The sequence below is a fragment of the Sorex araneus genome, chromosome 1 (genome assembly GCF_027595985.1).
Source record: "Sorex araneus isolate mSorAra2 chromosome 1, mSorAra2.pri, whole genome shotgun sequence".
NCBI classification, from domain to species: Eukaryota; Metazoa; Chordata; class Mammalia; order Eulipotyphla; family Soricidae; genus Sorex; species Sorex araneus.
Genome location: NC_073302.1, coordinates 358919703 through 358934857, shown reverse-complemented (window position 1 = coordinate 358934857; position 15155 = coordinate 358919703). Strand labels below are relative to the sequence as shown.

The window sequence follows — 15155 nt, the reverse complement described above, 5'->3', positions numbered from 1 at the left end:
CTTTAGAAGCCCTTGGCATGGAGCTCATGCCCAATTTAATCAGCTTATTCAGTGGCTGAATAAATAGCAGTATTCCTACATTAAAAAAAAGAAGGAAGAAGGAAGGAGGAAGGAGGGAGGAGGGAGGAGAGAGGGAGGAGGAAGAAGAGAGGAGGAAGGAGGGAGGCGGAAGAAGGGAGGAGGAGGAGGAGGAGGAAAAGGAAGAAGAGGAAGAAGAGGAAGAAGAAGAGGAGGAAGAAGAGGAAGAAAGAAGGGGAAGGGGAAGGAGAAGAAGGGGAAGGGGAAAAAGGGAAAGAAGGGGAAGGGGAGGAAGGGGAAGGGGAGGAATAAGGGGAAGGGGAGGAAGAAGGGGAAGGGAAGGAAGAAGGGCAAGGGGAGGATGAAGGGGAAGGGGAAGATGAAAGGGAAAGGGAAGAAGAAGGGGAAGGGGAAGAAGACGACGATGACGACGACCTTGGCATAGGAATCATACCCCCAAAAAATGAAAGAAAAGAAATCAAGGGACTGGAGAGACAGTACAGCAGGTCCCATTAGGAGTGATCCCTGAGTGCAGAGCCAGGTGTAAGTCCTGAGCATTGCCTGGAGTGGCCCAAACCTCTACCTCAAAAAAAAAAAAAAGAAAAAAGATATCAAAAATATCAAAATAGTAAAAGAATTTAAACTCTATTTTTAGATGGCACGTAATGTACATAAGAGACACTAAAGACTAAAAAAATCTTTGAAACAAACCAATACGCAGAGTAGAAGTCTAAAAGCCAACAAACAAAATTCTGTTGTTTTTCTGTATGCAAATAATTCATTAGAAGGGAAAGAAAGAAAAAAAGAAAAGCATTTCAAATGATGCCAAAAATATCAACTGCCTACATACCAACAATGGATGTGAAAGTCACTTACATGAAAAATGGTAAGTCACTACTGAAATAAATAGAAGAGGACACTAGAAAATGGAACAATATTCTATGTTCATAAAGTAAAAGAATTAACATGGTCAAAATGATCATTACACAGATTTAACTGCAATTCCCAACAAAATCCTGATGTCTTCAAGAACTGAGAACATTGTAAGATTTTTTTTTATGGAATCATAAAACTACCTAAAAAGCCAAAGATATTCCGAGGGAAAAAAAAAAGATGATACTTAATGCATTCCTTACCCTTAAACTGTACAGTAAGACTATAGGAGAACTATAGGACTACAGAATTAAGTCATTTTCCTGCATATAGCCAACCCTGGTTCAATCCTAGGCCCACACTGTCCTCTGACCACACATTCCAGAGTAAGCTCAGGGCAAAATCAGGTGTGGAGCAACACCCTAACCCAGGTTTTTAAAAATTACTATAGTGATCAAAACAATGAGCTACTGGAATACAGACTCTCAGACAAATGAATAGTATTGAGAGCCCAGAGATAAACTTTTAGATTTATGGCAGTTAATCTAGGACACAGCAGACAGGTGCATTAAGTGGAGCAAGAAAAATGTCTCCAACAAATGGTGATGGGAAAATCAGTTAGCCACGTGCAAAGAACTGAAATTGTATCACTATACAACACCATACACTAGTGTTAATTCAAAGTGGATTAAAAATTTGCGGGTCTCAGTATCTGTACTGCAAACTATAATGCCCAAAAGGGGGGGGGGGAGAGAGAGGGGGGGGGGGGGAGAGAGAGAGGGGGGGGGGAGAGTTTGGTCCAGTATCTACTTTCAGCAAACATCTCCCATCCCGATCGATTCCTCTTCCTCCAGCCATCATTTCTTAGTGATCCTTTCTTTATTCCAGCTGTCTTCTCCCATCCACTCATGAAGCAGGCTTCCAGCTATGGAGCAGTCTTTCTGGCCCTTGTATCTACTGTCCTTGGGTGTCAGCCTCATGTGATGTTATTTTATACTCCACAAATGACTGCAGTCCTTCTATGTCTGTCCCTCTCTTTCTGACTCATCACTTAGCATGATACTCTCCATGTCTATCTACTTATAAGCAAATTTCATGCCTTTCTCTCTCCTAACAGCTGCATAGTATTCCACTGTATAGATGTAGCAAACTTTATTTAACCAGTCATCTGTTCTAGGGCACTTGGGTTGTTTCCAGATTTTGGATACTGTGAACAGTGCTGCAATGAACATATAGGTACAGATGTCATTTCTACTGTGCTTTTTTGCATCCTCGGGATATATTCCCAGAAGAGGTATTGCAGGGTCATATGGAAGCTCAATTTCCAGTTTTTGAAGGATTATCCATATTAAGTTTTTTGTTTTTAATTTACAACTCTGCTTTCAATACTTATACAGATTGAATTATCCCTTAGATTCATAAATCAAAGCACTAACTTCACTATTCAGAGATGGAGCATTTAGGCAAGCAATATACACACACTCAGAAGAGTAGGACCCTGATCTGATAAGATTGGTATCCTATAAAAAGAGACACATTTAAGATTTGTGCTCTGTACAAGCAGACAGAAAAGGTCATACAAGTATACACATGGGGAAAGGTACCTTCAGAAAACTAAATGTTTCTGAAACTTGATCTAGAACTCCCAATTTCCAGGACTGAAAGATAGCAAAGTCAATGTTTATTAATTTACTTATTTGTTTTGAAGCAACATAGTTTTTATTTTTATTATTTTTACTTTTTGCTTTTTTTGAGTCACAATGGAAATGCTCAGAGGTTCCTCCTGGCTCTGCACTCAGGAATTACTTCTGGCGGTGCTCAGGGGATCATATAGGGGATGTTAGGGATCAAACCTGGGTGGGCCACGTGCAAGGCACATGCCCTGCTATACTATAGCTCCAGCCCCAACATAGTTTTTATTGAATGAAGCTTACTTAGAAAGATGTGAGGGGGTAACAGAGAACACGGACTTCTTCAGAGCAGAAAAAGCAAGAAGAGACAAGTCAGCAAGATATGTGTTCAAGGGAGAATACAGGCTTGACGAGCAAGTCAAAGATGGCTGTTTAAATGAGTGTTTCCCAGGGGATATGGTGTGCCAGCAGGTCAACCTGTACCTGCGGGGCGAGTGTATCAGCAGCCTGATGGTGCCTTCAGGCTTTTTGATACCCCCAAATTGCCACTGTGCCTTTGGCCGGACCTTAAAAACTTGGGGCCAAGTTTACCAGGAAATTAAACGGCCAAAAGTTAGGTATGTGGGAGCCACACCCACAAACCACCTCTGGCTCAGCTATACAAGCTCATTTATTGGCCTTATTTCAGAGACCCATAAATCTCAAAAGAGTTTTTGGTTTTCAATCTTTTAAAAAATCAAAAACCACAGTTAGAATCAGTGCAGTGTGCTGCAGGTGAGCAGGCGCACCCTGCAGGGCATATGCTAATAATTTATTTCTCTGGAAAAGATGGAAACAAGGGCCATGATCCAGAGACACATAAAAGAATCTCCGAACCAAGCAGCTCACTGCAGAGATGTCTCCAGACTTTAAGCCAGGCTGACTTCACTGGGGTACCTCAGATGGGGACAAGCATGGTTCCTCCACCTCCCTAAAAGTCCTGATGGCCACCAACTTCCAGAACCCAATGAGAAATGCAGGTATGCGGGTTCAGTGACCGCAAACTTCAGGCCTCAGAAGATAGGGGATAAGGTGGTTGCTCTCATCCCTCATCTCCATAGGACCCTGGAGGTCACGCCCACAAACTGCCTCCAGCAGCTGCTTAAGCTCCTTGGCAGCCACGATCCAGAGACACGCTAAAGAATCTCTGAACCAAGCAGCTTGCTGCAGAGATGCTCCGGACTTTAAGCCAGGTCAACTTCACCAGGGTGCCTGAGACGGGGACAAGCATGGTTCCTCCACCTGTCCCCTAAAAACCTCCACGCCCACCAACTTCCAGAACCCAACGAGAAGTGCAGGTACATGAGTTCAGTGATGGCAAACTCCAGGCCTCAAGGGAGAGGGGATCAGCCAGTTCTTCTTATCCCTCCCCATCCCCATCCCCATGGGACCCTGGAGATCATGCCCACAAACTGCCTCCAGCTGCTACTCAAGCTCCTTGGTGGCCATGATCCAGAGACACACAAAGGAATTTCCAAACTGAGCAGCTTGTGCAGAGATTCTCCAGACCCTAATTATCTGGAATTTTGGAGTTCCAGGAGCACACAGCCACTCTTGCAGCAGCACAACATCTTATGCTATTCATAACAAGCAATATAAAAGAGAGTATGGGGGAGACTGTCTGCCATAGAGGGAGGGAGAAAGGTGGGATGGGGGGAGGATAATTGGGTTCTTGGTGGTGGAAGATGTGTACTGGTGGAGGGTTGGGTGATCGATCATTGTATGACTGAAACTCAAACAGGAAAGTTTTGTAACTGAATCTCACAGTGATTAAAATAATAATAATAATACAATTAACATTCTGAATTTTAAAAAGTAATGTGGAGTTCATGTCCAGTTCAATCAGCTTAATCAACAGCTGAACAAATAGCAGTACTGCTGTCACTGTCACTGCCATCCTGTTGCTCATTGATTTGCTCGAGCGTGCACCAATAACGTCTCTATTGTGAGACTTGTTGTTACTGTTTTTGGCATATTGAATAGGCTCTGCAGTGCAGGTGAGATACTCTCGGTAGCTTTCCGGGCTCTCCGAGAGGGGCAGAGGAATCAAACCCAGGTTGCCCTCGTGCAAGGCAAACACCCTACCCGCTGTGCTATCATTAAAAAAAATAAATAAATGAGTGTTTCCAATCTTGTTCTGATCCTTGGCCTCCTTTTGACTTGGTTTCCTTCCTGTGGGCCCTCTGATCCTAATGATTGACCCCTAATCTCTTGCCAAGGTCTCCATTTATGTGATTTTCACCTATATATCCATTATAAAACTCCAGGCCAGTGGACCCATATTGAGAAACTCTAATTTAAGTCACCCAGTGTGATACTTGCAGCCTGATCCAACAAATATGGTACCTAAAACCATCCTGCAAGATGGAAAACAAGGTTTAAAGAGGTCAAGTCAGGGGCTAGAGCAATAGTACAGTGGGTAAGTCACTCGCCTTGTACACAACCAACCTGGGTTCAATCCCTGGCATACCATATAGTCCTCGAGCACTGCCAGGAGTGATTCTGGACTGCAGAGCCAGGAGTAACCGCTGAGTACCAATGGGTGTGGCTTCCATAAAAGGAAAAAAAAGGTCAAGTCTAGGGGTTTGCCCAGAATCATTAAGCTAGCAAGAACAAAGCAAAAACTAAAACATGGTTCCCTTCCAGCTTATTATTTTTAAGGCTCAAATAAGTTTGGGGCAAGTTATAATTACAGGTAGTAATTATGAAAAATCATAAATCACCCACCTGCAGCTCCCCAAAAGTAGCCATTTTCTGAACACAAGTCTTGCATCCATACTTTAAATCAGGTCAAGAACAGCACTTCCAACAGCTACAGACAGGTGAACAGGGGAGGGAGGAAAGGGGAGTGTTCTACAGGTCTGTTTTTAAAAACTGCTAATATCTTTTACCTATTTTTCTGGTTCCCAAAATAAGACAAATATACATGTAAGTAACAAGAAAATATCTTTAATAAAATGACTCACTATATCCTCCCTCTATGAATCAGTTCATTCCATTAACTGGTAGAGTACTATGTCTATGTGTCCTTTTATTCCCTTCCTAGGGGTTATTCAGATTCTAGTCTTTTGTGGAGCCTACACTGGTCCTTTTATGTCCTACCTCAGGCACTACTTGGGAGCTACCAAAACATAAGCCTTGGCATAGTTATGAGCTTCCTATTATGCTTCCCAGGTATGGCCTTGGTGTCATGGCACCACAATTACCTGCACTCCTCTAAGTAGACTGGCCCTTCTCTCCAGGACCATGGGTAATCTGCTGCCACCACGAGGCCCCAGAGTGCTTACAATTCCTTCTCTCTAGGTATCACGACAGGTTCAGACATATGGCTCTCTTCACTCTGTCTAGTTAATAGAATCAAGACCATCAGAACTCTAGTACAAGAGAAAATCCACTGGAGAACCTGCCAGTCACCATAGTCAGGGGCTTCGTCTGTGTGGTATCACCATACTAAATGGCACAAGGCTGGTCCTGTTTCACTTGTGGAAGGTTTATGATGGGCCACCCCTTATATTTCTCTGCAAGGAAAACCTTTCTCCTTTCTCTTTTCTTCCTCCTGTTGTCCAAGAGAATTACCTCAGGAGTGTTTCTCTACTTACACCTACAGATACTCATTCAGGAGAGAAGGTGATCAATGCAACATATCTCTGAAAAACAGAGATGCCTACTAAGACATCAGAATCAGGTAATTACCACACAGCATACCTCGAGGCCTAGAATAAAGTGTCCAAACTCATTAGCAGTGCTAATTCTCAACAACAAACCCAGTTCCTTCAATGCATAGGGCCAACAAAGAAGATGACACAGAAAACCATTCCAAACAGAGAATATTAGATAAATGCAGATGCACCTGCTTACCATGATGTAGCTGAGAAATGTTTTCCTTCTAATTCCTTGATATTTTTGACAAGAAAGTCTAGGGGTGCCCAGTTTGGAACCTCACCTTACAAAAACCCCAGAAACAAACCATAAAACTTAACTAGATACACTGGTTAGTGAAAAAAAGGCTCACTAAATTAGTAGTAGAACTTCGTAGGTATTCCAGGTGTGTGATAAGGATTAAAATGTGTTCCCCACCAAGTAAAGGATGTTGGGAGGACCCATCCGGGCTGAAAGATGAGTGCCAAGAGTGAAGAATCCTGTCCGGTGGGCACTACAACACTGGAGAATGCTCTGGACCCAAAACCCAGCCGATAACACTGAGGTGCCCCAGATGGAACAGGTGCAGTCTCCCTGTCTTCTCCAGATGGAATCCTGGCGACCATGAGCTTCCACAAACATAGCTCCGGTATGTGGGGACCACAACTATTTCTTCAAACCTTTCCTGATATACAAAAAAACAAAAAACAAAAAACGCTCAGGAATGGCTCCTCCGACCCTGAACAGCCGTGATCCCAGAGGCATACAAACTAATCTCACAATGCTGCGGCTGCTGGCAGAAATGCTCCTGGACTGTGAACTAAGCTATGGCCCCATGCTGCCCCAGGAAAGGAAGGGTTTTTGTCCCTCAGCCTTTCCCCTTTGCGACAGCATGGTGACCACCACCTTTCAGAGCCAATAGGACAGAGGCAGGACCTTGCAGTGATGGGGTGCATGGGAAATCTCACGATGGGGGGACGGAACCAGCCCGGCTCCCCGCCCTGATGAGACCCTGAGCAGGCGCCCACAAATGGCTCCTCTGCTCCTGAATGGCCATGATCCCAGAGGCACACAAACCAGTCTCGGAATGCAGCAGCTCATGGTAGAAATGCTCCTGGACTGTGAACTAAGTAAGCTATGCCCCGTGCTGCCCCTGGAGGTGAAGGGTTTTTGTCTCTTGGCCTTTTCCTCTTTGCAGCAGTATGGTGACCGCCACCTTTCAGAGCCAATGGGACAAAGAGGTAGGGGCTTGCAGTGATGGGGCACACAGGAAATCTCGCGATGCAGAGGGGGGCAGAACTGGCCCTGCTCCCCACCCAAATGAGACCACAAACATGGCTCCGGTATGTGGGGACCACGACTATTTCTCCAAACCTTTCATGATATGCAAAATAACGCTCAGGAATGGCTCCTCCGACCCTGAACGGCCATGATCCCAGAGGCACACAAACCAATCTTGGAATGCAGTGACTGCTAGCAGAACTACCTCTGGACTTAATTACTAAAATACCAGAATTCCAAAACTGCACAGCCACTGTTGCTGCCATGCGACATCATATGCTCATTATTACCAGCAATAGAAAACAAATGATCTAATGATGCCTTTTCGGCAGGTCTGGTTGTTGGGGGGAAATTCCAAATAATAATAGTGGGTTTTCTGTCAAAAAGTGAAAGTAATCAAAGTAAAGAGAGAGTAAAGTGAAAATCATCTGCCACACAGGCAGAGTGTGGGGTGGGATGCGGGATATACTGGAGTTCTTGGTGGTGGAACATGTGCACTGGTGAAGAGATGGGTGTTTCATCATTGTATGACTGAGACTTAAACCTGAAAGCTTTTGTAACTGTTCTCATGGTGATTCAAAAAAAAAAAAAAAAGACTAAGAATAAAAAAAAAGATTCATGCCAAAAGTAGACCATATACTGAATATGATGGCCACTCAATTCCTCTACTACAAACCACAACACCCAAAAGGAGAGAGGGAACAAAAGGGAATGCCCTACCACAGAAGCAGGGCGGGGTGGGGGGACAGGGTGGGGGTGGTGGAAGGGATGCTAGGACCATTGGTAGTGGAAATTGCACACTGGTGAAGGGATGGGTACTCGATCGTTGTATGACTGAAATGCAAACACGAAAGTTTGTAAGCCTGTAACTGCACCTCGCGGTGGTTCACTAATAAAAAAAAATAAATAAAATAAAATAAAATGTGTTCCCAAAAAGAGATGGTTATTGGTATTATCAATATGTCACTGGTACAGATACTATGAATGTGATCTTAGTTAGAAATAAAGTCTTTGCAGATGTAATTGGTTAAATTAAGATTGTACAGGTGTAGGAATGTTGGTGTTCCTTAAGATGGAAAGGTGTATACACAAGAGGAAAACTATGTGATAATGAAGGTAGCGATTGTAGTTATAGGGGCTGGAGCATAGCAGAGTGAGTAGGGCATTTGCCTTGCACACGGCTGACCCTGGTTTGACTCCCAGCATCCCACAGGGTCCCAGGAGCACCGCTGGGAGTGATTCCTGAGTGCAGAGCCAGGTATAACCCCTGTGCATCAATAGGTGTGCCCCAAAAAGCAAAAAAAGAGAGAGAGAGAGAGAGAGAGAGAGAGAGAGAGAGAGAGAGAGAGAGAGAGAGAGATTGTAGTTACAGAGCTACCACACTAAGAATGCTGAGAACTGCTCGCAGATACTAGAAACTAGGAGAAAGACAGGAGACAGATGGTCTCTCACCTTTTTTCCAGAAGGAAACAGTTCACAGACACCTTAGTTTCAGGTATCTGGCCTTCAGACCAGAAAATACAGTTTTGGGAAATGGAGCGATAGCATAGCAGGTAGGGCATTTGCCTTGCATGCAGCCAACCTGGGTTCAATTCCCAGCATCCCATATGGTCCCCTGAGTACAGAGTCAGGAGTGACTCCTGTGCATCACCAGTTGTGACCCAAAAAGAAAAAAAAAATACAGTTTTTGTTAAGCAATTAGTCTGTGGTACTTTATTAAAGCATCCCTAACAGGCAGACACAGTGTTTATGAGGCTCTTGACAGCTGTCCAAGTTTCTGCTGTATACACATGGATTTCCCCTGATGTGCCCATGTCTCTTGTGCTTTTTATAAAAACACAGATCTTTAGACCAGCAGTCACCCTAAACCAGTACGACCTCAACTAATCTATCTGTAAAAATGAGATTCCAAAAATGGTAACACTCAAAGACTCTAGAGATTAGAACATTAAAATAGGTTTTGGCAGATGAGGAATGGACACAATTCAACCCATAACATTCAAGTTAAATCTAGGGGTATTTCACACATAAGGTATCCACTCATGCTGACATGTTTGAAACTCATCACATAGCAGTAGAGCCACGCCAAGAAAACATACAGAAAAAGTTTGTGTTCCACGAAGCAGCACATAAGGGAATAAATAGATGTCAAACACTGTAATACAGTTTATAGCAGCCTGTGCAGCCTGGCATTTAGTCTCTGAGACTTGTCAGCATATATGCTGAGCATGAAAGAAGACCCACTGTTGTCCTCTTCTCTTTCTGCACCTAGAATTCCTCAAGAGCAGGAGAGGTAGCACACTGAGAAAGGCTGCACCCCTCCAATGCCAGGCAATAATGCCCTAGTTTATGGCAGAGCCCCTTCAGCAGATCCAGGGCAACATCACTGAAATAAGGAACTAAGAGTGAGGAGAGAAACAGTCTTAATGAGCAACTAATCTTTGTCCCACGTTCATGCTGCATCAATTCAACATACAAGAGCACAGGATTTTAAAAGTAAACCTCAATCCTTCAGGAATTCACACCAGAGCTAGGTTGAAGAGTTCTACACCAATTATAAAACACACAAAATATACACATGCAAAACTATGAAACAAAGGTGACCACCCATGTCCTGCACACCTCATCAGCGTGCTGTAAAAATCTGAAGAAAATGACATATATAAAGGATGTTTATACAGGCAATGTTCTCTTGGTTTACCTACATATTTACTTACTGGTAGGAATTTTTCTAGGAGTTTGAGATAAATCCATGATGGACACAAATATCCCTGATTTTAGCTTGCATTCTATAAGAAAATAGAGACAACAAACATTGTTTAAGGCTTCAAATACAGGATAAACTGAAAGACAGTAAAAGCTGTGAAAGAAAAGAGGTGCAAAGTCAGAACAAGTTCCCGAGAAGGCTGTGAATAGGAGCACACTGCTCGTGGTCACAGGGCCCCAATGCAGGGTGAAATTCTAGCAGGAGGTGAAAGCATAAGCAATCAGCTCTCTGGGGAAAGAGCAGTACATACCAAGTCACATGCTCAGCGGGAGAAAAGGCCTAAATCTACTAAAAAAAAATCAGTGGGAGGTTGGTGTGGCTTGTGTAAAGTGAAATGGAGGAAGGCAGTAGGCCAGGAGACATAAGACTGAGCTTTCAAGGCAAGAGACAAGATTTTAGCTTTTATTATGAGAATGTTCAGGGAAGACTCAGTTTCATGTCATCATGCCCTGCGCTGAAAACAGAGATGACTACAAAGGGTTAACCAGAGGGCAGCATGAGATTTCAACAGAGAAAACAGAGTCCAGGGTAATGCCAAGCTTTCAGGCTCCACTGAGTCGCTAGAATTGCCTCAGATGGTCAGGTTGTTGATAGAGCAGAATGAGGGGATCATAAGTAAGTTGATTCTGACATGCTGGTCCCAGACATCTGGCAGACATCCATGAAGATTTTGCGTAAGAAGGTGTGATGGAAGAGTTCCTGAAAGGCGTACAGCAGCCAGTGAAAGCACTACATACCACAAAGAACACTACTGGCTCCTTTACTAAGTCTCTCCACAAAAAAGACAGCATCAATTTATTATTTATCCATGATAACAGAAACAAATTATGGTGCAAATAGAAATGGGAAACCAGAAAGAAAAGAAAATTTCTACACTGGGGACATACAAAAATTTAAGTACCTAAACAGCCTTCCATAAGCAAATAGTAATGTGGAAAGAAATGTGGAAAGAAAGAAATCAGAAATGTAGAAAGAAAACCCTCATATAGAGAATCAAGAACATGAAAAAAATTAAGAGTAAACAATGCAAAATAGTTACAACAAAAATCTGAACAAAATTTCTACTAGTGAATCTAGGTTCAAAAACAGATTCTATGAAAAACACATTTCTTTCCATAATAACCACCAGAAAAGATTCTGAAAATGTACAGCGACAAAGAACAAAATGTACACGATACTGGATGGGAGAGACAGTAAAGTAAGGTAGTACTTTCCTCAAACATGGTCAGACCAAGTTCAAATCCCTGACACCATATATGGTCTCCTGAGCACAGAGCCAGGAGTGATTCCTGAGCTAGGTGTAAGCCCTAAGCATAACTAGGAATGGCTTCAAAACCACAAAAAATATTTGTGGGTCCTTTACTCTTCTCATCAGGTCTGGCAAGAGGCTATGTCCCCCAGTTAGTGAAAAGAACACAGATTTTCTGACCTAATTGGGAAGTTAAGCCCTTCTTAAGAGGTGGGGACCTGATTCCCTCCTAAACAAAATGAAGATGTCAGTAAAAATTCATCTTGGACAGGTAGTAGGACAAATATTTGGGGCTGGAGCAACAGTACAGCGGGTAGGGCGTTTGCCTTGCACGTGGTCAACCTGAGTTCGATTCCCAGCATCCCATATCGTCCTCTGAGCACTGCCACGGGTGATTCCTGAGTGCAGAGCCAGGAGTAACCCCTGTGCATTGCCAGGTGTGACCCAAAAAAAGAAAAAAAAGTAAGACAAACATTTAAAACGTCTTAGGAACTATTAAATATCCACAGGATATTACTGGGACTGTTTTCATCTGCCAAATAAGAAGAGTGGTCAGGAAGGTGACTGAGACCTTAGGTCCCTTGAATCTTCATCAACAATAATCTTCATCACCATACTCCTTCTGGTCTTGGGCAAAAACTACCTAAGTGCTACAACAACCACATCTTCTGAAACGAAAAACCTATCAGTTTAGTTATAAAAAGGTAGTGATTAAATCCAGACTCTTTATGAGATAACAGAAGGTGAAAGCACAGAAGTTTCTGTCTTAAGACTGGGTGAATGAAAACGTCATTAGCTTCCTATTTCATAACTTAATAATTTCCTATCAAAGTCTGACATTATTTATGTAAAGAGAACCTTGCCTTGCATACAGCCAACCTAGGTTCAATCCGAAGTACCACATTATAGTCCCCTGAGTCCCCTCAGAAGTTATCACTAAGCATTGGGCCAGGAGTATCGGCCCTGAGCACAAAAGGATCTGGCCCCACCCCAGGATGAAAAACAACAACAACAACAACAAAAACCAGGTAGATGAGTTCCTTGATCTGATTATCTGACACTGTAAAGAATTTGTTTTTTAATTGAATCACCATAAGATAAACAGTTACAATGTTGTTCATAATTGGGTTTCAGTCATAACATGTTCTAACATTCGTCCCTTCACCAGTGTCTTGGAGCATACTGTTGGGTGAATAAAGCAAACTACAGAACGGTATGAGAACATTTATGTAAAAAACATAACAAATATATGGCTAAGATGTAAACTGGGGAGAGAACAGAGTAAAGAACAAATATAATGTGTAAATACAAAAGAAAAAGAAAAGTGTCTGAGGGTCACTTGTCTAATTAATAGACTTAGATTAATTAATGTTAATTAGTGAGTGCTGATTTTGTGACATCCATAAGATTACCCTTTTTATAAGAATGACGACCTAAAGAAAAGAACCTATTAAAATTTTAATTTTTACTGTTTTGTATTTTTCTAGTATTTCAAATTATATACCAACACTCTAGGCAAGACCACATTATGGGCAGGAAAGTCAGGTATGTTACCCATCTAGGTGAATGTAGATGGGGTGGTTCAAACAATGCTGATCCTTTAAGATGGGCTACAGAAGATGAAGGCTACAGACAGTAATCCCAAGATAGTACACACCAACACTGCATATAATTTCAGGTAATGCAAGTACCTAAAAGCTTACCTATTAATTCTGCACTCTGTGTTATGAACACCTAATTAAAACAATATTTAAAGCCATAGAAACAGATGTAATCATCCAAAGAATATGTGCTAGGATTAGCAGCAATGGACCATAGAGCCCAAGAAAACCCAACAACGAACAGGCTGAACAGGGCAGGAGGACAGATGGTAGAAAGATGCGCTCCACTAATCCTGCCCCACTCCACCTCCTCCACACTGCTGTCCACAGGTTCTCTGAGTCCTTGCTCCAACTTCATTGAAAAAACATCCTTCAGTGAGTAGTGAGAAGGGGGGCAGTGAGTCACAGACGAGGTCAGCTTCTACTGACTGGCCCCGGTCTCCTCCAGTTTTGCCTAACTTCTGAACACAGTGCCCTGAGTCGCTGCAAATGGTATGTACCTTTTCTTCAGTGTCTTTATTCTTCCTTTCGCAGTCTACCACATTGGAATGGTCCTCCAAATTTGTGAGGATTTCCTTCCTCCTTCTCAACTGTCTCATGGAGACTGGCACTTAGGTAAGTACACAGATTTCTAAGGCTTCTCAAAATGCTCCCTCTCCAACCACTACTCTGAATTTCTGGACTTGCTCCCACAGTGCCTGATCTTATAAATTAACTGTGCGCTGGACCAGCTGACTGAAACGGACCAAAGGGCTTCAAGAAGCCAGGTCTCCCTGACACCACAGACTCCGATCTACTGACATCCTGTCAGAGTGAATACTCGAGGGGCTGAAACCCAGAAGTGTGGACAGTCCCACAGTTGTCCATGCCATAATATGAACACAGTTCTTGCTAGAGATAGAAAACTGCTACAAGTTTTGTGATAGCAAATTTGCTTGGGCTACTCTTCAGAAAACAAGTCAGTTATCAACTGCAGACCCATGGAATCAGTCCCAAAAACCTGAAACTGAACATATCAACCCTCTACGAATACCACCTACTACCAGGAACCGGTTTATGAGCAGTGTAGCAACTCACAGACGAGCATGCAGCCTGGCGGAGTGCGTCTCCCACCCGCGTCTGTCAAGCACAGCGCCGGGGCCACCGAAGCACGTCGCTTCTGAAGAGGCCACAGGCCAGCCCCGCATGGACTTGGGCCTGGGCTTCCTGGGGGCGCCGACCTCGCCCTGCCCTTTCCCGACAAGCGGCTGTCAGCAGTGGGACCTTGACCCGCGCCGCGGATCCACCCTCCAGGCCGTTGTTTGTTCGCCTACTCAGCTGCTCCCCACGCCCAGGCCCGCGGGCGGCCGTGTGGCTGCGCAGTCGGCTCGCCAGCCGAGCCCCAGCCCCGGGCCGGTCCCCGCGGCCTTGAGCTAGGCCCGGGAGCGCCCGGCGGCGGTGAGGCGGCGCCGGGCTCGTCGGCCCCCCGAGCCTCGCGGCGCCGGGGCCGCCCGGCGGAAGGAGCCGGCCGCGAGTGACCTTGAGGCCGCGGGCCGCGCGGGGCGAGGGTCCGTGCGGACTCCGCGTCCCCGGCGCCGGCCCGTAGCGGGCCCGCCCGCGCCGGCGCCCCGGGCACCACCCCCGGCCGCCCACCCTGCCCGCTTCGTCTTCCGCCTGGCGCCCCTGGTCCCGAGAGGGCGGCCGAGGCCGGGCCCCCGACCCCGCTCGGCCCGAGCGCGGCACTCACCCGGGCGACGCCATGAGCGCGGCGCAGTCTCGGCGCGGCCGCCGCCTCCGCTTCCTCCGCGCCCCGCGCCCCGCGCCGGGGAGGGGCCTCGCCGCGCCGCGCTGCCCCGGCCGCCCCGACAGGCGGGCGCGGGGCGCGGGCGAGGCCGGGGCGGGCGGCGCGCGGCGCGGGCGAGGCCGGGACGGGCGCGCCGGGCGCCGGTGAGGCCAGGGCGCGGGCGCGGGGCCGGACTCTGCCCGAGGACTGGGTGCGGGCCAGCCGGCCGCCGGGACCTGCTCCGGGCAGAGGAGAGGCCCTCGGGCCGCGGGCAGCCGCGCCGGGACCGGCCAGG

General features: G+C 45.4%; 1 protein-coding gene across 6 annotated transcripts in view; it reads right to left on the bottom strand.

Annotated features, from left to right (window-relative positions):
* URGCP (upregulator of cell proliferation) overlaps positions 1-14947 on the bottom strand; it is a 66589-nt gene extending 51642 nt beyond the window's left edge. For 2 of the 6 annotated variants that reach the window (XM_055123869.1, XM_055123870.1), the window contains exon 1: positions 14825-14947. In XM_055123869.1, coding sequence (XP_054979844.1) covers positions 14825-14838 — 14 coding nt within the window. In that variant the 5' untranslated portion in view covers positions 14839-14947. Of the gene's footprint in view, positions 1-10198; positions 10271-14175; positions 14567-14824 lie in introns of those variants that run through there. The other 4 variants (XM_055123871.1, XM_055123872.1, XM_055123867.1 and 1 more) reach the window with 4 other exon arrangements.
* Between the last annotated feature and the right edge of the window lie 208 nt (positions 14948-15155).